Genomic DNA, 24411 nt, shown 5'->3' on the forward strand with positions numbered 1-24411 from the left:
TCACAAACAAGAGCACCATTTTACCTTTTCAAAAGATTTGTTTTACTAATGATAACATCTTCTTCTTTTTTCAATTAGTTAATGACATGGATAGTTCTTTTTAGATATTTTTCGTCTTCCCAGTCCCAATATCTATACGATAATGCATGCAACAACTGCCGCACAAAACATAAACATAAAAAAAATTCATTACAGATCTGCCACAAAAAAATCACAAGGAAAAAGTGATAACTTACATTAGACTTATGACACATGAAAAAACGTCTCCTGCAGTGCTGAAATTTTGATAGCAATAATAGAGTGAATATTACATTTTAGGGATTTATATGGTCTTACATAAAATTTAATGTGGTCTGGCCCTTTCGCAAATTCCACGCATAACATAAATTTAGTAGAATTAGTTGGAGTCCATGATGTGAGATGGAGTGACGAACCCTTCCACAACTATTTGAAGAACTCGAAGCTTCCGACTTTTCATAAACAAGTGAAAGAATAAGAGAGCAAAGTGTGGGTTGCACGATAAGTGTGGAGTTTTAAAATGCAGTACCAAAAAATCGTTGGCTAGCATAAAGTGCACTATAAAAAAAATCTAAGAACTATTGGTACAATAAGAAGTTGTTGCATGCATTATCGTGTAGATATTGGGACTGGGAAGACGAAAAATATCTAGAAAAAACTATCCAGGTCATCAACTAATTGAAAAAAGAAGAAGATATTATCATTAGTAAAACAAATCTTTTGAAAAGGTAAAAATGGTGCTCTTGTTTGTGAAAATAATCTTTAAAAGATGGCTGTAATTGCATTTGATCTTTTAGTTGTATAATTTAGATATAATGTAATGGTGGATACATGAATTGTAATTGCAAATGTTTTTTATGTTTTGGAATGCAGTGATATTTTGTGCCATATTGTTGCTTTTGTGCCATAATATTTAGGAATTTCAGTGGATTAAATATGCTCCTATACTATGCGGAACTGCACAAATTTGCCCTCCAATATTTTTGTCAGGTTTCCGTTAACTCAAGGGCATGGGTGACGCAAAACGTAACGTTAGGGTCATGAGCGGACTGACCTTTAAACGACCGGCAAATGCGTGCAATTTCGCATAGTCCGCGGGCATATATGGACCTTTACCGTTTAATTTATAATATTAATAAGAAAGAAGAATGAGAGAACCAAAGATCACTAATTTAATTTTGTTATTTGAATTCAACTTTGAGTTTCCACAGTCTGAGTCGAACATTTTAAAAGAAAATAAAATAAAATAGAAGCTAAGACCTAAGAGCCAGTAATACCTAAACTTGAGGGATCAAAGCGTACTTGAGCGGACTACGACTATAATCTTATAAAAACTTGCTGTTAGAATGACATCTACATTCTACAAAAATATGACGTTTCTTCAAATTGGATTAGGTGCCAAATTCAACTTCACCATATAAAAAAATCCCATGTTATCAAAAGAATGACGTATATATTTACTGTATGTATTTCTAGGTCAATTGGGAGTTAAAAGCTTGAATAATCACTCAACTTTGCGTAATTGACCATCATACTCGTTCAGCTTTGTTTGTCTTCTAAAGATCACTCTACTTTGAGTTAAAAGCTTAAATGGTCACTCAACTTTGGATAATTACACATCAGAGTCACTCAACTTTATTTTGTCTTTAAAAAATCACTCAACTTTGAGTTAGAAACTTGAATGGTCGCTCAACTTTGGGTAATTGGTCACCATAGTCACTCAACTTTGGATAATTAGACATCAGAGTCACTCAACTTTGTTTTGTCTTTAAAAAATCACTCAACTTTGAGTTAGAAACTTGAATGATCGCTCAACTTTGGGTAATTGGTCACCATAGTCAGTCAACTTTGGTTTATCTTCCAAAAGTCACTCAACTTTGACTAGTTAGCTTCAATGGTCAAAGGTGAGTGACTTTTGGAATACAAATCAACGTTAGGTGATTGAAGTGGTCAATTACCCAAAGTTGAGTGACCATTCAAGCTTCTTACTCGTGAACTAGTGGTTTGCACTTAGTTTACTTCAATATCTTCAAATATTATTTAAATTCTGAAACTATAGAAGTAGCTATTTTTAATACTTTTTACTAGCGTCCAGATATATGAATTTTATTACTAAAAAACTTATGTATAAATTCGCACTAAAATTAGAAAGCAATGGAGATTGCAGTTCTCCACAAGAAAAGGAAATGGAATTGAGATCGGGAATTTGGGGGACAATTGGGATTTTTGGGTGAAATGACAGAGAAGTATCTAATAACCGACAAGGATCGTGATCGAGTGGTAAGTATTACTTCAGCATTAATCAGAGATCTCGGATACGAGCCGAAGTATGGAGTTACCTTTGATAGGGAGTATTTTAGACTTTTTTTTACACGAATTCACATCTAATCGGCACCAATATTGATACCAAACACCAGGTGAAAATACAAATTTATTTATACCGATCACAATACACTCTTGAATATGTAACTTGGTGTCTTATCTTCTCACATAAACTTTAACGGCCTGGGCCCTTATGAATGTGTCGCTGATGCTGATGCCTTAATAATATGGAAGTATTAGAGCACCTATGCAATGATAGACGGGGGGAACAAATACATTTTATATACTCCATTGATGTGCTATTATACTGCCACAAATATGAGACATTATATATCTTGTAAATACTTATTAGTACGAGGTAGGGTTCAATGGTTTTGTAAAAACCGACTTAACCGACCGAATCGAATCGTACCGAACCGATTAGAAATTCTTAATAAAATCGACGGTTTTTATATAAATTTCTAACCGTATCGAAAAATTGGGTAGGTATTTTATTGTATAAAAATAAACCGAAAAAATACTGAACCGTACCGAATATATTTATATGTGTAATATATATTTTATTTATTAAGTTTAAAATTAATAAACCATTAAATTTTTCGCATTGTGCCTTGGATGATGGAAATGATTACAAGTCAGCGACAAGTAATTAACACTAATCCAACTACGAAACCTGTTATGTTACCCCCATTGAAACTAAATTAGTTCTAGCACCTCAAGTAGTAACTAATTATAAGGTATTCCAACAATCTTTAGTAACAAGCTACAAGGTATTAGATATTTTTCCTTTCTTATGATTTAAATTCTTTTATTGGATACCGAATCTTATTAGACTCAGTTCTTGTCTCATTACTTTCAGTTCGTGTGATCTAAATTTTTTGTCTTTATTTAATATTATCGTATCGTACACTACTATAAAATAGTGGAATGGATCTCTAGTCTTGTCGTGATTCATATTTTCTTAATTCTTCACCTTTTAAACAATAAAATGTCTAGAGAGTTCTTGCCAAAGTCTTATACAAGTATGCATGGTATCGTGTACAACTTCTACTTGTGACTTTTATATGATGTTTTTTTAAAAAAATATCGAAAAATTAACCAACCCGTACCGATACAGAAGAAAAACCGAGATGATGGGACTGTTTTGAAAAGTCCAATTTTGGTTATACAAAATGAAATAACCGAAAAATTGGTATGGTATAAATTTTATAAAATAACCACCCGAACCGTACCATTGACACCTCTAGTACGAGGTGTTAATATTAAATTAAGCGATTTAATGTTAACAGTAAATAAAAAAAAAGTAATATTTTTCTGTCTCATTTTATGTGAACACTTTTTTAATTTGTCCAAAAAGAATATTATATTTTTATATTTAAAAAGGATTTAATTTTAACTTCTCATTTTACACTTAAATGAGATGATTTATAATTACACAAACTCTATGACTTGTTGATTAATTTAGACTAAAGTTTCTAAAATATTTTTGTAGTTTTTAAACCTCATGTTTAGTCAAACACCAATACATAAATTGGAACCGGAGTAATAATGCACATCAATTAATCATGATTAAGTCAAATTTTTATATAAAACATGTATTTTGCTCTCATAAATTTGAATGTATAAATACTAAGTGCGAGAAAATTTTACTCTCTAAACTTATAAATATCGTACTCGAAATCCTTTTTTTGTCTTTTTGTTTATAATGTTTTTCGGTGTTGAAGGAATGGAATACGTGTAAAATGTTTTAAATAAAGCAATAAAGTCGCTGGGCTCTTGGTGACCGAGCCGAATTCAGGATTTTGAGAGCAGCAGTTTCTATTTGGTTAATTAATTTAAAAATTTCTTTTGTCAATATTAAAGTAATATCTTATGCTTCGCCAATGTTTCAAAAGTGTTTTGAGTGAATATCTTTTTTTTTTTAATTTCTGAAAAACTATTTTTGTTATGACTTAAAACACTAATTTTTTCTTCAAAAGCTTAACTAAACATTTCAACTTTCTAATATAAATATATACTTTTAAACGCTTTAACTTTCCAAAAACTTGGTCAAACATTCTATTGGTACTTTTTAAAAATTTAAAAGATCAGCACTCTTTTAAGGTATTTCATAAACAAAACAAATTCCATAATCCATCAAATATCCGTAAAACAAGTTAACCATCTATCTTGAGTTAACCACTCTCTCTCTCTTATAAAAAAAAAAATACCCTACACCACTGGGTAGGCGCTACCAATGAAAATGGTTCTCCTAACACCACCCCCTACTCCCGCTCCCGCTCCCGCTACCACCGGCATCTCGTCAAATGGGTTTTACGTAACCTTAATAGGCTCAATGCATTCCTTGTTGGCTTTGTGGAAAAAGAAACCTAATAGCCGAGGTACTACAACCAAAAAATTAGGTGACAATTCATCGCTAGCAAAACCAAAGAAATTTCTGGCGAAGATAAGCAATATTAAAGCGAGGAATAGAAAAAAGGCTAAGAATGAGGAAGAGAAGGAAGTTGAAGATGATGAGGAGTTTGGTGATGAAGGGCTGTGGCAAAGAGAGATTTTGATGGGCGATAAATGTCAGCCGTTGGATTTTTCTGGCGTAATTTACTACGATAGATATGGGAAGCGTTTGCCTGAGGTACCAATAAAATCGCCACGGGCTAGTCCTTTACCTAGTTATCTTTACGCATCATCAAAATATGCAGACCTGAAATAATTAATTAAGGAGTGTGAGTTATTATATCATGCATTTTTTTTGGGGGGGGGGGGGGTGTGGGTTTTATGTGATTAGGAAGTTAGGTTTATTTTTGGTTAGGAGTCAAAGCCACAGAAGATGGAGATGGGTAGCTTGTTAATAATTTGTGTGAATTCTTCATTTAATTAAAGGCTGTTGAATTTGTGGGGACAAATATTTCAGCTATAGTTGATCGATTGTTAACTTAATGTACTTTCTAATATTTCTATTTCTATTTTAATTAAGTTTCTCGATCGCAAAAAAAATAAAAATTGATGCAACTAGAGAGAGTAAAAAAGAGTTGTGAGTCATAGTTCTACTTCTATATAGGTCCACTCCACCAACATTCCATCTTTTCTTCCCTAACTAATGATGACGTAAAGTTTTTGAGCTTTTGGCTAGTAGTTACTGAAAAAATCCAACGAAATGAATTGATCTAAAACAAAATGGGAAGGTAGTGACTAGTGAGTGAGCCTTTATTAAGTTTTGAGCCTTTGGCAAGTAAATACTTCCCTCTGTTCCATATTTGTCATGTTTTATTTTTTGAAAGTTAATTTGATTAATTTTTATAGATAAATTGGATTAGATTAATGTAATAGTTTTAAATTACAATATAGAAATTTAAAAACAACACGAAGAATACTCTAAGCAGGAGTTCTTCTCATACCAATATGATGAAAAATTATATTTCAAAATCCCGGTCTATGTTTTATCTTTAAGAGTCCGATTACTATGACTGTGGAGTTTGGAACTTCCAAGTTTCATGTCAATTAGACGTTTAACTGAAACTAAGTTGGAAAATTAGCAGTTAGAAAATTTAGCAATAGCACAAAACTTCACGGGGAACTACGCGACATAATGTGTTTTCAGTGGAGCATTACGTTATGTTATCATCATGTATGACGTTTTAACTTTTAAGTGGTCCATTCTTTTGGTTTAATCTGTTCCTTGCACAGTAAAAGATGAGGGAAAATAGTTAAAATTGAGAAAGTCACTAATCTCCCATGGATTCCTTTTGTAAGTTTTGTCACATTTAAGATTTTACATTTGGAGTATAAATGTTTTTTTAAAAAAATAAAAATAAAAAAAACTTTTTGAAAGATGCATTGATTATGAAAGATCCAATACCTTTAGCTTAAGGAAAAAATGAATGCTTTCGAAATGTCGAAAGGCCACATTTGTTTCTTGAAAATTATATAGTTCCTATTATTGTATCATGCTTAAAGATTTCGTGATTTAAATGTTTTGTAAATGGAAATGTCGAAAGGCCACATTTGTTTCTTGAAAATTATATAGTTCCTATTATTGTATCATGCTTAAAGATTTCGTGATTTAAATGTTTTGTAAATTCGATTTTTGAATATGTTGGAGTCTGGATAGAAGATAATGAAATTTGGATCATTGAGTATCTTGGAGTCTGGATAGAAGATAATGATCACTATCAACGACATCATCAAGAGTTGAGTCCCTTTCAAAGTTCTCCGTGTGATATATCACCTGTGTTCAATTATATTGTTTATTCAAATAACAGAACCTTATCAAAAGAGATTTTTTATTCAAATAACCGAAATAAAGCAGAAACTTAAAAGATGTACGGAAAACTCGTATCATATGGCTTTAATCCTTGGATAAACTCATAAAAGCATAAAATTTAATTAGTCAACTTTGTAGTACGTAAGCAAGATGTTAATCCTATGGCCTACCCCCAAGAACCTTTATTTAAGAATCTATAATTAGTAACCAGGAAATGTCTACTAATTAAGATAAATTCTTAACTTGTACAGTAGTACGTATGGAATAAATAAAAGAGTGTCATTTTCATATGCGAAATTCAGAATTTCGCTTAAGAGTGCGATTCCCCATCGACTGATCCAACTTTTCCCTTCTTTTTTCGTTTTAAAAAAATCTCTCATCAAATTCTTTTTATCCAAATTTTCTTCTTGTTGGACAAAACATAATACTTACAGATTTACAGTCTGTAGCAGAATCTGTTTGAGAGAAAATCGGAATAGCCGTCGAAACAATCCTTTATTGTTTACATTTTGCTATATGGAAAAATCTGTGTTTATTGATAGTTATTCACTTGTTGACATTTAAAATTTTGTATACCTGTAGGCTGTAACTGAACATCGGTAATCGCTGATCTCAAACCCATTTTTTATAATCCTAAATCGTTACACTCTAGATAGTGAATATATTCTATGGAGCATTTGAATAGATTTCAATCATTACCTTTCCAGTTCGTATCCAACTTATTCAATTTACGAAACTACAAAGCGCGCAACGTACATGGTTAAATTCAATCAAGAATCTTACAAAATATCACACGGCAGCACCCTAACGAAAACAAGAACGTTACAAATATATTTGATCGACAAAAAAAGGGCAATGTTACACTCCAATTAAACAAACAGGTGCATGTGAAAAGCACAAAAAAGAAAAAAAAGTGAATGCGACAGTTTAACACAGGTTTGAATTTTTTTCCTTATAGAGGTGAGGGTTCGATTACGTAATCCTTTACGCATTTTACCTTAGCAAAAAAAACTAAGGTATCAATTAAGCACCAGGAGCTGTATCCTTCATTTTACCATGAAGGTAACCACCATATTCTCTAGCGTAATCTTTCACATGGCTATCAGTATCATCATCTACCATATTCCTGCTTCTCCTGAAGTACCTCTGCACCCAATTTATAGCAGCAAATGCCGACGCGCCGAATCCACACACGGATAAAAATCCAGCAATGCCAATGAAGAGAAGGATACCAATAGGGACCCATAGAGGACTAGATATGATGATCAAAGGGGTCAAAAAAATTAAGCCAAGTATTATAGCCGTGAGAGTGAGGCCAGTGAGGAGAAGCAAGATTCCTCCAGAGATAACAAGGGTTAAGAACCCCATGAGTTGAGTGGAATTAGGGACATGAGGTTGTAGCAGCTTGCGTAGGAATGAGGGGACGTAGCTTGTGTGAATAGGTCTTAGTGGTGGTCTATTTTGAGTACCATTGAAGAAGTTGGGTGGCCGAGCAGCCATTGCAACAGAGGAGAGTTGAGTGGATTTGTTTGGAGAATGGTGGAGAGGTGGTTTAATTTGGAGGAAAAAGATGGGAGTTGAGTGACATGTGTATAGGGAGATTGGTAATTTTCTGCATGTAACATGCATGGCCACACGTGGCCGTGGGGAGGATGGAAGAGGTTTTGAAGTTTATTAGCACTTCTTGATATGCTGTTGGGAAATTTAATTTGGATTCGTTCCTCTAATGTCAGTCATCAGCTTTGGAACGCTGAATTAAGGATGTGTAAATTATAGTAATTCAATTTAGTATTCATACCAAATTAATCATTTACTTTAAGCAACTAGGAGGGATAAAATTAACTCATAAAAACATGACTCGTCCAATTTGTCTAATTAAATTTGGGCGGATTAATGATATATCCTGATATGTTGTATAAAAGGAATTTTTTATTAGCTTTGTTTACTACAAACAATAAGGTTACCAACAAAGAGATTAAAATTAAAATTCGGTAATTAATAGTTGGTGGATTGGGTTACCCAATCCAATATTTAACCCATCTGAACCCAGTTCATCTTAAACTAAATAATCTTTAGGCAGCTCAACAACAAACCCTTTTATTAACTCAAATCATTTAATTTTGGCCATCCAAATTCAAACCAACGTACCTATTTAACTCCCTTGCATAAGAATTGCAAGTGAAAAAGATAATAAATATCAATTAATTATAATTAAGTTTTAATTAAGTGAGAAAGAGTTATGTATAAAATATCTCTTGCATTCATTTGTGATGAAAACACTGTTAGCGAGTAAATTTCTTTCTTATTTCAAGTATTGCTACGCATATCGTTTATAACACGCTTTCAATTTCATTTTACATGATGATATTTGATTCAATATAACACGCTTTCTGCTCCATTTTACGTGATGATATTTGATTCAGCATGCGATATACTTCCATTGTGTTGCCTACATAATACTACTAGTATCTAACATATTACAGAGTTTATGGAAAGAAAAAGACCTCATTGAACACAACTTATTGCATAGTTAATTGTAAAGGAAATATCTTAGATCATTGATAAAACTCAAACGCTTAAACACCTGGCCTCATTGGGCTCATGGTTGGGCAAATTAAATGATACCCCAAACTGACATCCTTTTATTTTTACTTTTTAAAAATTTTGTACAACATTTTCCCCTCTTTTTGTTTAACGTTATCTGGGTCAAACCGGAATGTAGAGTTATTTCTGCCATCACATAATACAATGTGGAAAAAATGCATATATATTCCCTCATTGAAATTACAAAATTATTCTGAATTTAGTTTCTTCTTGACCATCGATCTTCTTGATCTTCCTGATCTCCAAATGATAGAATGACGATCTGGCCAAACTTGGTATGGAATTTTTGGATGAATAACTTCTGGGAAGCTGCATATGTGTCCCACAATTCAATAGTCAGTGGAATATAATCATAACCTTTTGTTATTATTTGCTTTATATTCCACAACAAAAATTGATTGAAGTACTATATATAGGTGACCTGAATTGTACTACCTAGTAGATTACAAATGAGAAATTTCCATGTTCTAATTTTTGGAAGTGCTCTTAATTAAAGAGAAAAGACATAACGAAAGACAGCAGCTTCAATATGGATTTTAACTATGAATAGTTAGTGAGTAGTATCCAGATATGCTGTCAAATTGACGTGTAACAAATTGTTCTTGATACCTTTTGCCTGATATGTAAATCCTATCCTTCACCACTTCTCTATACAGCTGTATATCCTTATTTCACCGCTTCTCTATACAGCTGTATATCCTTACTTCGTTATTTATTCATGTTAACATCATAATAACTGGCAAAACATAGCCAATTGGAATTAAGTTGTATACCTTGAAAATGTAGTTTGTTTTATACTATTACTGTATTTTAATCTATTACATGGAGTCACTTACTATTTTTAGTGTTTTAACTTATATATATATACATCAATAGTGTAAAGAAATTCTACACTATTATGACATTTTTATCTATTGTAGTAGGTAACTTGTCTTATGTCAAGATTATACTTTCACATTAGATACATTATTTTGAGTTACCTAATATTGTAAAAATTTCTTTACATGGTCGGTACATATATATAAGTTAGTCTCCTATTTTATTAGGTTGCAACTATAATTACCTTATAAGTAACGTAATTGTATATTCATTTTTACACTATCAATAGATAGAACTTAAACTCTAGTCCGTTCAGTAAAACGCCCATTTCATTTACTATTTTTGCCTAATTTTTCGAATTTTCTAGCTTAAACTATAGCTACAAACAGGATATTCTACATTATCCTGCTTCTAGAACCCAGAGGAAAGTAGAGATTACCATTTAAAAATTTTGTGGACAGCAGAATATAGTACATGGAGCAGGTAAGAGACTCGGGTCCAGAAATAAAAGAATCATTATGCATAGTATTACGGACCTGAGTGCATCAATTTCAATTTGCGAGAAGTCCATGTTGGTTGAACTATCTTGAAAAGAAATGGTTCTTGTTCTTGTCCTTGTGGTCATTGGCGGTGTTGGTTGCTTGATGGCTAGAACTTTGCAATTCAAATTGCTTGCAATGTGGTTGTGGGTCATGGCCAAACTATGCAACAAATACAAGGAAAACTTATTTTAGTTCCACGATACAAGGTGGAGTATTTATTACCATAAAGTTTATCAGGGACTCCACTGAAATCTGTAGATAAAGAAACATATTAGGGGATTAACCGGCATATTCCATCAACCAACCTTAGTAGATATCAGCATCGTTCATGTACGTACACATAACAAGTAGGTCAACGTAATTTCATTTACAAAACTTATTAGTTCCACTTCCCTTGGTTCGTGTGAAGGACATGAAACATTAATTAGCTGACAATAAGAGAACCAAACAAATGTACGAACCGATAGGGATGGACAGTCTAGCACACACCACATTCAATAGACATCATCAGACGTTAATAATGAAGTTTAAAAAATGGACAAATCCTTATCCAATATATATTTTAAGAGAACGAAGAACTAAACAGAATTAGAATAAATGTAGAACTAAATAGAGTTTAAGGTTGAATGTGCCATAAAAAATAATGCTAGTTCTTGCCAGTTGCCAGTGTGGATGTAACGTGCTATGATAATTTTCTTTATAACTACATCCAAGTCAATATGGCGCACCTTAATTATTTTACCATTTGCTACATGTCACAAACACAAATATCAAATAACTTTGTCCACATAACGTGCTATGATACTTCATTCTTACGGATTTATAATTGGCTGCTAATCCTTGCTAGTAACCTAAGTCAGGTAGATTTAAGCATATAATTACAAGGTCCAGAAACATCACATGCATGCAGTTATCAACCGTGATTCTCTATTCAATATAGACTCTTAACTCAACTCTTAGTAGACTCAAGAGGGGAAAAAAGGTTGGAAGGGGACAATTTTAGCCCCAAAAGTAAGAAAAAATGGCGGTTGACCAACTATATTGTTGTTGCCTGTGGAAAAAATGGCGGTTGACCAACTATATTGTTGTTGCCTGTGGAAAAAATGGCGGTTGACCAACTATATTGTTGTGGCCTGTGGGTCTTTGGTGCTAGAATTTTTCTTATCCTTTCTCAATTATACAGCTGGATCAATTCAATTCACAGAACATTTACTTAATCATTTGATCAACTATTGACAGAAGATTGGAAAAGTAAAAGCAAATGAACCATGATACTAACAAAAGATTAATCTTTCCGAGAAAACAGAATAAAACAGAAGATTACAAACTTGTAACAAATATCCAAGAAAGTAAAGGGGGACATGAAATTTACCTGTAAAGAAAGCTCTGATCATGAAGTCCAGCAACAAGAGTAGAAGCACCAATTTCTCTAACCATGGCAGCAATCTTTCCACCATCTTGATCCCCTTGTGTCACCACTATCTCTGTCTTCATCTGTAACACAACCCTTCTATCATCAATTGGATCAGTAACATACAAAAAAAACTTAGCAACATCGCAGAGAAAATAGAATGAACTCGAAAATAACATACATTGAAAATATTGTTGCAGAGGTCTTGGAAAGAGAGAGCCAATTGGAAACCTTTGACGCGTAAAAGCCTGAGCTTCTTCTTGCTTCTTGATCTTGTGATAGAGAATACGTGGAGAAGAGTAATTATATCTCCATATCTCAGGAGATTGTGAAGAGTCCATTGGAGTGCAGTTCTTGCTATGTCCACATCTTCCACAATTACAACAATTTTCCTTACATCCATATATATTTAACCCCTCCAAGATTCTTTGAATTCCTCTCTGTCTCTGTTTTCTTGGATAAAAATTGAGATTTTTATCAACTTCTAGGGCCAATCATAAGTTTCTTGGTGAGCTACAGAGTTTCTGAAATCTCTCCGGATGATCACAAGTTGAAAGTAGTTACATCACACTCTCTATTTATGATATTTTTGGAATGGTATGTACCTGCAAGGGACCGAGTCTTTCTGCTTGCAAATGGAGAAGGAAGTTTCTTATTAATGTCTAGTATACGGTAACTACAAAGCTGAAACTAGTATCTGGCTAATATTTAAATTCAATTTTGTGACGTGTGATACAAGAGGTCCCATCTTTGATTAAACATGAAACTAGTATCTGGCTAATATTTAAATTCAATTTTGTGACGTGTGATACAAGAGGTCCCATCTTTGATTAAACATGAAACTAGTATCTGGCTAATATTTAAGTCAATTTTGTGACGCGTGATACAAGAGGTCCCATCTTTGATTAAACATTCATTTGCAATATATACTACTTTTTATTAGAATTGTCCTAATGGATTTGGTAAATTTAGATAGTCATAAACGTAATAAAAGTTTCCACTAGTTATAATTCGGAAAATTTTATGTGCTTAATTCGGTTATCAAAAAGGCAAAATTAGCTAAAAAGAATTGCAAGATAAGAAACGCATTAGACGCAAGGGCCACAAATACATTATCTAGCTTAGAAGTTTGGATTTCAATCATGTATGTGATGTCTTAACGGTCCCATAATGCATGATTAACTAGGCGCAGCCAGTACAGTTTTATCATGCAATATAGCTAATAAAAGCTTGGATTGGTCGATAAATCTTCCAAGAATTTTTATTTTTATTTTGGTCCGGTGCCAATCGTCCAAGAATGTTACTACTATAGAAGATCAAGTTAAAGATATTAATCAATTTACACACGTTGTGATATAAATGTTGGGGAAGCGTCATCACGCATTCCGTCCCTTTTAATACTGGAATGGCGACAGAATAGCGGCAACATGATCAGACAAACTATACGTTTATGATTCTCACTCGTTTGTCCTTTTTTTTTTTTTTTGCTACTCTTTGTTTGTATTCATCCTTTGATCGTCTGTGTCCCACATCTGCCCATCACTATATTGCAGAGAACAAACACTTTGAGGAGTCAGTACGATTGACTAAAGATCTACAATTTATTCCTTTCTTCTTTTCCCTCCGTCTCAAATTATTTATCGTGATTATTAAAAATAATTATCTTAAATTATTTGTTGTTTTAAGAGTTTAAAGCACAATTAATTATTTTTCTCCAATTCACCCTTAATAAAATTTTGTCAGTAATAGAGATGACACATGAATAGAGTAAATAATTAATAGAGAGAGATTATAACTTACATTTAAACAAGGGTAAAATAAGTCAAATACTCCTAACTAATATTTCTTAAAGGGCGTGTAAAACAAAAAAGCGACAAATAATTTGACACGGAGGGAGTAGACTCTTATCCCAAAAGGAGGATGTGACTTCTTTTTGCTCTATGGAAGGAGAAGCTAATAGAAGCCACCAGTCTAGAAGAAATATAACCAATTTTCGCAATGGGGATGGGTTCTCTAAGTTGACAAGATGGAATCAAGAGGCAAGTCTAGATGTCTGAACAGAATGTCAATATATGAGTAACTTCAAGGGAATCATACAGCAGTATGATATTCCCTATTACTTTCTGTAAGAGCTGGGAAATATAGATAAATTAAGGGCTGCGCTAACATACTATACTAGTATACTACCATTGACACGACCGTCCCAAATTAGGAGCCTCGGCAGCTTTTAGCATCATTCTGCACTTGATAGTTTTTGGAAGCACCGTAACAAAGAAAATACTGGTTCTTTACTTACTACAACATAAACGAACCAACATAGTTAAAAAATTTAGCACCAGATATTAAGCACCTTGATTCCATTGGTCCAATAGCCCAACTTACAGACTTAGGTTACATCAGCACTCCCCATAAGAACAGTCCAACCTGTGATAAAATTGCAAAAGTGTCACCTGCTTTTACCCTCCATTGCGCCAAGCTCATCACCAAATATACCTCAATTGTTCGTAAGTTGTAACCTGCACAAACAATTCTCAGTTTCTGGAAATGTTCCAAACGTATCCAGCACCGTAGTTGCTGACTATACAGTCCTACTGCAGGTTGACTCTAGCTTACCACACTATCAATTTTTAAAAACTCCCAAAAGCACGATACTGTAAAAAGTTTTCATGTCAATGCTTCGTTATTCACAAAGTTCATGAAAGATTTTATTCAAAACAGCTAGTCTTGCAACTTGTTTCTCCTAGTAGATGAAAGCTGGTTGTGTATCAGGTAACCCTGTGACTGATTACATACTCCTACAATCGCCGGACTCCCAAGTCTTACCATAGCTCATCTTTAAGAAGTTCTGACCCTCGGTGTACAGCAGCACACTCTACCCTTCTGTTATTTATTTATTATACTAACAATAATGTCAAGTTAAACCTGACTAGAAGTTTACTACAACTAGATAACGCCGGGTGACGTCCACTTCCTGAACACCATTCACAGGTACACATAGAAGCTCTTATTTAAGTGACACGACCCCAAACGGTTCTTCCTTGGCCTCGGCCACCACGTGCATTGTCATATCCTCTTCCACGATATGAGCGTTGAGATGCCCCTGACATGCGAGCTCCCTGACCACGACCCCGTTGGTTTTTCTGAATCTCACCAAATGTCTGGAGAACACATCAACAAGTATCTTCAGGAATAAAATTAAAGAACTTCTAAAGCAAAGGTTTTTATTTAAAACCACCCCCCCCCCCCCTTTTTTTTAATAAAGATAAGGCAAATAATTAAATTACCTCAACGTCTTTTTTCCTTTGTTCAGAGAACTTCACTTTTCCAGATTCACGATCAAGTGTATGACAAGAAAGAGAATCAAAGAAGTCGTCCTTACAATAAACAGGCTGTAGAACAAAAAGTTAATTAGCAAATTAAGGGATATCTGGAGAAAATAATTGGTAAGGCAAATATGAACTTTTTCCACCTGAAGCTTACCTTGTAATCATGTTTTGCACTTCCATCCCCAGTTTCATCCTCTGGATCACTGTCATCCATCTCTTTCTCATCCCCGATTCCATCAACTGATTCAGCTTTGTTACTTCTGCCTAGAAATTCCCACACCTCTTTCTTATTGAATTTTTCATTCATTGCCTCAAAATCAAAATCCTCGGAGAATCTTTTAACCACATGGGGATTCTGGAAAAAAACAAAGTATTCTCTGATTACAAAGAATTGTTTTAGTTAACAAACAGGCAAGTTGTTAATCTTGATACTTGAGAACATATATTTCCATCAGACGTAGATCACTCTTCCTATTACCTATGATTCAGAAGGAAAAGGCAAAGTTTGTTAAGTTTTGTGTATCAAAATGGGATTAAAAAGAAAAAATGTCAAAAAGGTTGCATTGCTTGCAGCTTGTTTAAAACCGGCCAACACAATTATCATCACTTAATACTCCCCAAACTATTTAATACCCAAACCAAGTTTCGTCCTGTTGGAAATGCAATTTTATGGCCACATCTGAAGACCTGTGAATTGTAATGCTCAAAGATTTTGCATCCAAGGTAAGGCAGATTTCCGGGACATTAATTTAGCTGACACGCCTCACGGTCATGGATATTTATCTATTTCAATTTATAAAAAAAAAAAAAAAAAAAAAAAAAAAAAAAATAATCACAACACATTAAATGCAATTCCAAGTTCCATGCGTCTAAAAGTACCCATTGTCATTTAGTCATCAGATGACAAGAAAAAGAGTCTCATGTGATAATCCAAACTTTACCATGATAAAAGAACTCGGATACAAAGGCATATTAGACAATAGTACCTCTACAGTGAATTAATGATGAAAGAAATTTCCAAAAATGAGAAGTAGGTTGAACTTTGCAAATACACGAAATAGCACAATCCAAGAATCACAACAACAAGACTTCAATGCCTCGGTGTAACTGAACTAGTATATTTCGAAGGAAATATAGCTACAAGGAATTGACAAGGATGTCATGCCCACACAAGAATTTCAACGAGATCAAGTGCTAAAAGAACAGTTACCTTAGCTCCACGTCCCCGAAATTGACTCCCTATATTGCGATGATTACGTTGAGGAACTCCATTTGGCTGGAATGGTGTGGAAAATAAGTTAAAGAATATGGTAGGCCATAATAAGAAGAATGCAAGTACTCAAGTAGAGAATTTACAGAATCAGAAGGACAAGACCAAAATTTGGCAGTCATCAGAAGAAAGGGGAGAGTGAACTACTAGGGGAAAGTCTTCGCAGTATCGAATTTATCAGTGAATAAACCAATTCCAAAAAGGAACATAACAAAAGCATGAAAGCGATTAGAATTATAAGCATGAAAAGTTTAAAAAGCAATGGAAAACTAGCCAACTGGATTACCACATTTTCTCTGCCCATGCCCATATTACTCTGACGAGAATGTGGAGCAGCTCCAATAAGCTGAAAGCGCAAGAAAAGTAGAAATCACTTCCTTTACTTTCTGGTTAACAGTAAAGATCTGACATAGTTCAATTCTTAACTTAGCCAAAATAAACGAGACAAAAATATATGGATCACATGCTCTAACTAATTAAACTTACCCCATTTCCTCTTCCTGATGCATGTTTCCTGTAACTTTGATGTGTATATACAGCACCTCCATTTGGCTGAAACAGATTATAAGAAGGAAAAAAAAAGGCATATGTCAGAATCCACGCAAAATCGAACTCTCTTTTTCGGGTTAGGGCCTTGTGGGGGTAGGGGACCAAAAGTAAGGAGTTTGTCTAGGTACACAAATAAGTGAATTAGGTTACCATATTTCCTCTGTGTGTGGGGCCTCTACTATTGTGATGAGCGGATAATGTGTCTCGATATGCCTGAATGTACATAAAAACGGCCCATAAGGTAAACATCAACACTATTTAAGGCTCAATTGAGAATAAAGACTACAAGTAATGCATAAATTACCCCATCTCTTCCCCGAGCAAAGTGACTTCTATTGTGATGAGATGACGTAGATCCATGTAACTAGAGAGAAAGAAAGGACAGTGTCAGCACACAAAAGCATACATGAATCTTCAAGTTATTGTATCACAATATAGTAGAGAAGGAATGGAAGTGAGAATGAGGGAGAGCGAGCTTCCATACTGTTTTAGTTGTCGATTTTGGTAATGACTTCAGGGTTTCTTCAGTACTCGCCGATGGCAGTGGTTCTGATACTGTTGCTTGAACAGTGTGTACATCAAAGTTTGGAGTTTGCATTGACCGAGATGATGACGAATCCTTCATTCCTGACTGTACCTCCGGTGTCAAGAGGGATAGTCTAGACAGATTGCTGAGAGATGCACCTTTTGTGTCTACAATAGATGACACAGTTTGCGAGGTTGTTGGGAAAGAATCTGAAGTGCCAATGACGGAATTTGGTTCTTCCGATACTGCAGCCAGAATAGCATTGGCATTAAGTTCTGCTTCCAGAGAAGACACTGTTCTGGGGCAAGAATCCACTGCTACAGTTGGAAGAGCACGGGATGCATTATTTGGTATTGGAATAGATGACAAATTAAAAACCGGTTTAGCAGGCTGCCCAGGATTGGATTGCCCAGATGGAGATGGCGCGGCAGGAAATAAATTTGGGGAAGCATTACTAATAGGCAGTAGCAATGGGTGACGTTGTGCAGCTAAACTAGATCCTCCGGCTAATGCATTCACATTTTGGTGTTGCACTTGCTGCTGAATGGGAAGGGATGCAACCAAACTCTGTGGTGGCGGAGGAAAACGTTGCTGTTGAAAATGAGAAACTCCTCCTGAGGACCCAACTAATCCTGGCCAATAATTAGGCACAGCAGTCCCATTGATATTTACAGGTGGAGGAGGAAGTGACGAGCCCCAAAGGCTAGAACTTGGTGGCAAAGGATTGGGGGGCAGATTCACTTGGAAAGGTGCAACAGGGAGCATGGATGGTGCACTGGTACTAACATCTGCTACTTGTGCAGCACCCGGAGATGCCATGCCCATGGTTGATGGTGTTGGGTTAGGGAAATGAGTCTGAATAGTTAACATTAACAAAGTTAGTTAAATCTGTATGATGCAACAGAAGGATTATCCTCCATATTAAAATCAAAATATACCTGTATTATGGCAGGATCATCAGGAACAACTGAAGTACTTTGAGGGGGTGGTGAAGATATAACCTGCAGATCCTGTGAGACGAGGGAAAAGAAATGGACAAAATCCAGAATGAGTCCATATTTACAGCAGAAACAAAAACCCTTAGATGAATGGGTCAAATATTATTTCAGCTGTACTTGATCAGACATACACTATACAACATTCCAGGAGAAGTCAAATGTAAGACCAGTTCTCCAACTGTTAAAAGCAATCCCCTTTTCCCTCCACATGGCTTCTTTCTTATTACGAGCCATAAAATTGATATTGCTTCAATTAAAGTATTGCAGCAGCAGCATTGTATTTTGCTCTTAATTCATCAGAACAAAATCAGGGTTTGATGAAACAGAAGGAAATATACAGATTCACCAAGATCCATTTAGACATTCTTAGAATTTTGATGTCAAACCTTTAATACCACCCTCTAAACCACTGGATCTGACAACCTGGAAGATTTCTTCATTGTTTAGTATTTTGAGGGTTAGGGAAACATAAGTTCCCTTGTAGCTTGCCTAGAAAAAGGAAAGAGGATGAGAAACCTCGGGACCTCCTATGTCTCATCTTTTTTAAGGAAAGGTACATGATCAATTGATGAGTGTCTAGTGGATGCAAAATGGTAAAAAAGGAATTAACTCCTGTACAGTGTTACTCTTGCATATGATTTCTGTCTTCTATGCATTGGTGACTTGACAACCTCCAAAAAAATAAACGGAACCATCAATAGACACTCCTCACGAATGTATGCATGAGATGATGTACTTCCTCCACAAAAGTAGAAGGATAGGAGAAATGGATAAAGAATGAAGATCAAACAACCATCTTCACTTATTAATACACTAAAAACCACGATCCTAGTTGCTTAACCAAACTTCAAAAAGTATCTGAAGAGCTGGATTGAAAAAACTAGGGTACTAGCTTTTGACCGTATCTGCAAAGACAGACAGGCTAAAGCAGTCTGGATTAAATAAAAGGAACAATGGCAAAATTTGTTGGAATAGCCAAAGCAATACTTCTGCATCGCCCCCCACCTCAAAAGGAAGTACCACCCAACCACCACCAAAAGAAACAAATTTAAGGACCCTGACCACTTGGTCAGTGATGGCAACCAAATTCTTGAAGTTTGTCGCCAATGTTGACTTCAAGGTTGAGTTGACAAGTAATTTGGGGAACAAAATTGCTCCATATCTGTAATGGGTACTTCTGGTAGTGACCACAATCTACTTGGGTATTTCAGTCAATCATAAAACTGAGGTACATTTGAAATAATTTATTGGTCACATTAAAAGGCATATGATGAGGAGAAGTGCTGAAAACCAAGATGGCTACAGAAAGAACTTGAGCGAAAAAATCAATCCACTTCAAACATAGCATACAACGCTTGCATCCTGAGCGAGTGACTGCAAAATGTTTTCTTCGATGACCACCTTTAGAGATTTATGTTAAAGAATATGAACAATGAATCCAGCTCTAGGGATAAACAAGAAGTACGCACAGTTTTATTTCCGAAACCAAGTTCCAGTGAACATCCTTGATGCAGTTTCTCATCTTTCATTGTTATAGAAAGAAAAAGGGATGAAGTGTATTATAGCCAAGTAATCACCAGAATAGCTATAGGTCATCCGAAGTTTTAACTACAATAATCCAATTCCGATCAAAACACTAAGCATACAAATTAAGCAGGTAAGGACATAGGTAGAGCTCAATGACCTAAGTTTTAACTACAATAATCCAGTTCCGATAAAAACACTAAGCATACAAATTAAGCAGGTAAGGACATAAGTAGAGCTCACCTTTATGTCACTACCTCGGAAGAAAATGTACTCATAAATTTTGTCACTGGGAGATATCTGAGGTCCATCCTTCTTTCGTCCTTCTGTCCCATAAGATTTCACTGGACCACAAACAGATGACTCATGTGTCATAAATGAAGAGGCTAAGAGTTCGAGATGAAACAACTAAACTATACCACCAAATATCTAAACATTTTCAATTTAGCCAAACAACTCAATAAATGTCAATACAAAAAGACAATAACAGAAGGGCAAACCATAAAATTCAGGAACTAGAAAAGTCGTCACATTTTTTATGACATGAGGAGACACTAACCACAGGATTCGCTAGTTTCTCCTCGTTAAAAAGGGAAGAGCTTAATCTTAAATACTTGTTGGAGAAGTAATTATCTGCTTTTGAACAAATTCTTCTTGAAATTCAACTTGAGCCTTTATTTTTATATTTTTGATAAAGTAAATTAAACTATAGCCTTTATATCAACTGGAAGGTTGAAAAACTGGACTCAAATAGGTTTCCTTCTGTGCACTTACTCAAGAGACCAGCTGATATTACAGTAATCAAAATCTACAAGGATTCAGCTTCTATTTACTTTATTGTGGCAACCAAAATGGGATTTTGATTCACCCGACACACCTAGATATCAAATCTTGCAACATATCTATCTTTTTGCATAGAACATTTCCCCTCATGTTGCATGTGCATGCATGGATCACTCAAAACTTCAGGGTGCACAAAAGAAAAAAATTCTCAGATGATTACACAAGTGTCCCTCAGCTGTTCGCATTTCCCACTTAAGCCGGAGATACCAAACCATTACCACCACTATTTAACAACTTTTCCTTAGAGTTGGACGTTTTAAAAAGCAACTTATTGCAGCTTTAATGTCAATAAAATCCTTTGCTGTCTTCTTTTTTCTTTTTCGATAATCAAAAGATTTTATTTATACTTCATCAAGACGATGTGATAAATTCTTTGGTACCTTTTCCATTTGATATTCTTATTCTCTCTTCCCTCTGACCATTCTATCTTTTCTCCAGTTTTTACAATTTCTTTCTATTTCCTTGTATGCACTTTTTCCCTTGTTTTCGTTCCTTCCTTAACACTATCGAGACAACATATGAGCGTTGTCTCGCTAATCCTTCCATACTAGTTAGTCATAGTATTGCAGTTTCTTGACCTTAGATTTCAGTTACTATCTGTTGTTTCTTGTATTTCAATTATCGTATTATTTTGTTGTAGCTATTGTTCCTTTTCTCGGACTGCTTTGTCATGCTTTCTTTAGCATTTTGTCATGGCTTCTTCACTCCCGTTATTTCTTTTTCCGAACTGCTTTGAATTGCTTTTCCTTGAGCCAAGGGTCTATCAAAAACAGCCTCTCTACCTCCTAAGGTAGGGGTAAGGTCTGCGTACACTCTACCCGCCCCAGACCCTACTTGTGGGATTACACTAGGTATGTTGTTCTTGTTGATAGATCTAAATCTTTTTCCTTTCACATATCATACTCTAAGCATCCAAATCTGATAACAACACAAATTCGCATGATCACGATGATAATGTTTATCCAAACCATCAGATTTTTATATTTTTATTCCCGCTTAAGCATTCTTTTGATAAGTCAAATAATCAATTTCACTTCACGGTTAATACAACAGCTCAAAGGTTTCCAATTGTTAGCTTTGTTCACCAGAAACTCCGAAAACATAAACATGCACATTCAAACTCTTAACAATACAACAACAACATACACAGTGAAATCCCACAGAATGGGGTCTAGGCAGGGTAGAGTGTACGCAGACCTTACCCCTACCTTGGGAGGTAGAGAGGTTGTTTCAGGTAGACCCTCGGCACGAACAAGCAATTCAAAGTAGTAAAAAAAGCCATGGTAAAATACTTAACAATCACAAACCAAAAACAAAAAAGATGGATGTTTCTCTGTGTTTTTTATATGAATTAAACTTTAACTAGCAACGACTGAAACAAGAAACCAAAGGATGACACGAACTGAAAACAGCATTACAAAAGATCAAAACACAAAGAACAACAACAGCAACAACCACAATTATGCATCAGTCCCAAACAAGCTGTGGGAAAAAAGAAAATGAAACACAACCTCTATCTTTCCGTATGCACACTTGCTCCCTTCATTTTCATTTTCCTCCCTGACACATTCTTTTGTCCTTTTTTAATTACTAACCCTAACAGATTCATCCAGAAAGCCTTACTCCTCTTTTTTCTTTGACAGACCTCTATCTTTTTTCCTTTCAAGTATTAAACTCCAAAAAGCAGAAACTAATAACAACCTAAATAAGCATGATCATGATGACACAGTTTAATTCAAGCTGTATAATTCAATTTCCAGTTCATACAACACGCAAACGGTTTCCAATTGTTCGCATCTTTCACCTAAAACTCTGATAACACAAACATGCACACCAAAACCCTTACACATTCACACACTAACAATTACATAATATTTTTCCAACCATAAAAACTAGAACAGAGTGTGATTAAAACAAAACAGAAACATCACAAAAAAAAAAAGGGATATTTTCAAAAATATACAGCTTTTGAAAATATTTGTGCCACATAGCCCAATATACAACATTATAGGGGAAAAGCATTATCCATAATATATGAACCTTGTATAAAGAGCGTAAAAAGGTGTTTATACACAACTATGAGCTAAATCGGGTGTTTATACACAAAGTATGGGCTACGTGGCGTAAATATTTTCAAAAATAGACATAGAGCGTAATTTTCCCCAAAAAAAAGGGAGAGAAGAGTGTGAGTGTATACATACCGTTACGAAGACCGATGGTGGATTCATGAGCATCAAGATGGAATAGAAAACCTTCATAACGAATATCAGACTTTGTAATCAAACAAATTAGACTCCCAATGTAAGAATCGGCTGCCTTAGAGGCCGCCATTGCTATTACCAAATCGGTGTTGTGTGTTGTTGAAACTGAAACCCTAAATGAATTACTATAGATTTACGATAAACTGAATACGTAAGAAAACGCTTCCCGGTTTATTGATTTCTGGTTCGTCTTTGTGCCTAGTGTTAAACAGTAGAGCTAATCACACCAGAAGTGTATTTTTCCCCTTTTATTTAATACTCCCTTTTTCCCTTCCTTTGTCTTTTTGTGGAATTTTATCTTGCTTCTGCTTCTCATTCACAATATATAATAAGAGGGGTCGTTTGGTGCATGGCATAGGCTGTGATATCGCAGCCCTAATTTTTTATAAGGGTGGGATATCTATTTATCCTGAGATTATTTTATCTCATATCCCAAGAAATGGATAAATTAGTTCTGAGATTATAATCTCAGGATAATTTTGGCTAACTACCAAATGACCACTAAGGATTTTAGGTAAGTCGTAGTATAATATTCCTTTTTTCATATTTTGTACTATATCTTTAATTTCTTTATCTTGCTTTTAGTTCGTTTAAAAAAAATGTCTCTTTTCTTTTTTTGGCAATTCTTTAATTTCAATTTTTCACATGACATATTTAAGACCACCAGATTAAAGGGCATTTTATATATTTTTAATTTAAGTCAACAAGATTTAAAGGTCTTTTCTACTTTCTTAAACTTTGTGCTAAGTCAAAACCAGACAAACAAATTGAGTGGAGCGAGTATTTGATATCCGCTTTGGAGTTCAACTAATCCATATTCACATAGTAAATGATGAAATCAAAAAAATTGTGCGGATTACCCTTCATATGGACTGGTCTTTAATTTTTGTCCCTACTTCTCATTTAATGAAAATTTATGGGTCAAACTACCCTTATGCGTTGGTCTATAAAACCAGAGATTCTGGTTTCGAACTCCAGCAGAGTAAAAAAAAAAAAAATCGTAAGGCAAGGTTTTTATAAGAACTATGTCTATTGGGGGTAAAGTTGTGCCTTAAGGCATAGTTCTGTAGGATAACTTAATTTTTATAGAACTATGCAGGACAAGGCATAGTCTCTACACGAAACAAAAACATACCC

General features: G+C 34.7%; 4 protein-coding genes across 4 annotated transcripts; 1 reads left to right on the top strand and 3 right to left on the bottom strand.

Annotated features, from left to right (window-relative positions):
- The first annotated feature begins 4405 nt into the window (after window positions 1-4405).
- LOC132623395 (uncharacterized) lies at window positions 4406-5306 on the top strand. Its single transcript, XM_060338177.1, has one exon. The coding sequence runs from the start codon at window positions 4577-4579 to the stop codon at window positions 5048-5050; it is 474 nt and encodes a 157-aa protein (XP_060194160.1). The 5' UTR covers window positions 4406-4576; the 3' UTR covers window positions 5051-5306.
- Window positions 5307-7411: 2105 nt separating this feature from the next.
- Window positions 7412-8176, bottom strand: LOC132623474 (oleosin G-like). The gene has a single exon (XM_060338267.1). It carries the CDS (start codon window positions 8099-8101, stop codon window positions 7625-7627), a length of 477 nt encoding a protein of 158 aa, XP_060194250.1. The 5' UTR covers window positions 8102-8176; the 3' UTR covers window positions 7412-7624.
- A 1047-nt stretch (window positions 8177-9223) lies between these two features.
- On the bottom strand, window positions 9224-12675 carry LOC132600076 (uncharacterized). The gene is made up of 4 exons (XM_060313204.1): window positions 12159-12675; window positions 11939-12060; window positions 10561-10725; window positions 9224-9514 (listed from the first exon to the last, which is right to left on the bottom strand). Exons 1-4 carry the CDS (start codon window positions 12378-12380, stop codon window positions 9394-9396), a joined length of 630 nt encoding a protein of 209 aa, XP_060169187.1. The 5' UTR covers window positions 12381-12675; the 3' UTR covers window positions 9224-9393.
- A 1056-nt stretch (window positions 12676-13731) lies between these two features.
- LOC132600084 (protein decapping 5-like) lies at window positions 13732-23599 on the bottom strand. The gene is made up of 12 exons (XM_060313209.1): window positions 23215-23599; window positions 20414-20514; window positions 18587-18658; window positions 17607-18503; window positions 17427-17486; window positions 17273-17335; window positions 17060-17125; window positions 16860-16919; window positions 16514-16579; window positions 15458-15658; window positions 15262-15366; window positions 13732-15135 (listed from the first exon to the last, which is right to left on the bottom strand). The coding sequence occupies exons 1-12, from the start codon at window positions 23342-23344 to the stop codon at window positions 14986-14988; spliced, it is 1971 nt and encodes a 656-aa protein (XP_060169192.1). The 5' UTR covers window positions 23345-23599; the 3' UTR covers window positions 13732-14985.
- Between the last annotated feature and the right edge of the window lie 812 nt (window positions 23600-24411).

This window comes from Lycium barbarum, chromosome 1 (assembly GCF_019175385.1).
Source record: "Lycium barbarum isolate Lr01 chromosome 1, ASM1917538v2, whole genome shotgun sequence".
Lineage (NCBI taxonomy): Eukaryota > Viridiplantae > Streptophyta > Magnoliopsida > Solanales > Solanaceae > Lycium > Lycium barbarum.

Coding starts and splice junctions, on each gene's coding strand:
- LOC132623395 (XM_060338177.1), top strand. CDS start 4,577: ATGAAAATGGTTCTCCTAACACCACCCCCTACTCCCGCTCCCGCTCCC.
- LOC132623474 (XM_060338267.1), bottom strand. CDS start 8,101: ATGGCTGCTCGGCCACCCAACTTCTTCAATGGTACTCAAAATAGACCA.
- LOC132600076 (XM_060313204.1), bottom strand. CDS start 12,380: ATGGATGTAAGGAAAATTGTTGTAATTGTGGAAGATGTGGACATAGCA. Junction 10,726..11,938: donor GATCAGAGCTTTCTTTACAG/GTAAATTTCATG, acceptor TTTGTTGCATAG/TTTGGCCATGACCCACAACC. Junction 9,515..10,560: donor ATTGAAATTGATGCACTCAG/GTCCGTAATACT, acceptor ACACATATGCAG/CTTCCCAGAAGTTATTCATC.
- LOC132600084 (XM_060313209.1), bottom strand. CDS start 23,344: ATGGCGGCCTCTAAGGCAGCCGATTCTTACATTGGGAGTCTAATTTGT. Junction 17,336..17,426: donor TTGCTCGGGGAAGAGATGGG/GTAATTTATGCA, acceptor ATGTACATTCAG/GCATATCGAGACACATTATC. Junction 16,920..17,059: donor CATCAGGAAGAGGAAATGGG/GTAAGTTTAATT, acceptor TTGCGCTTTCAG/CTTATTGGAGCTGCTCCACA.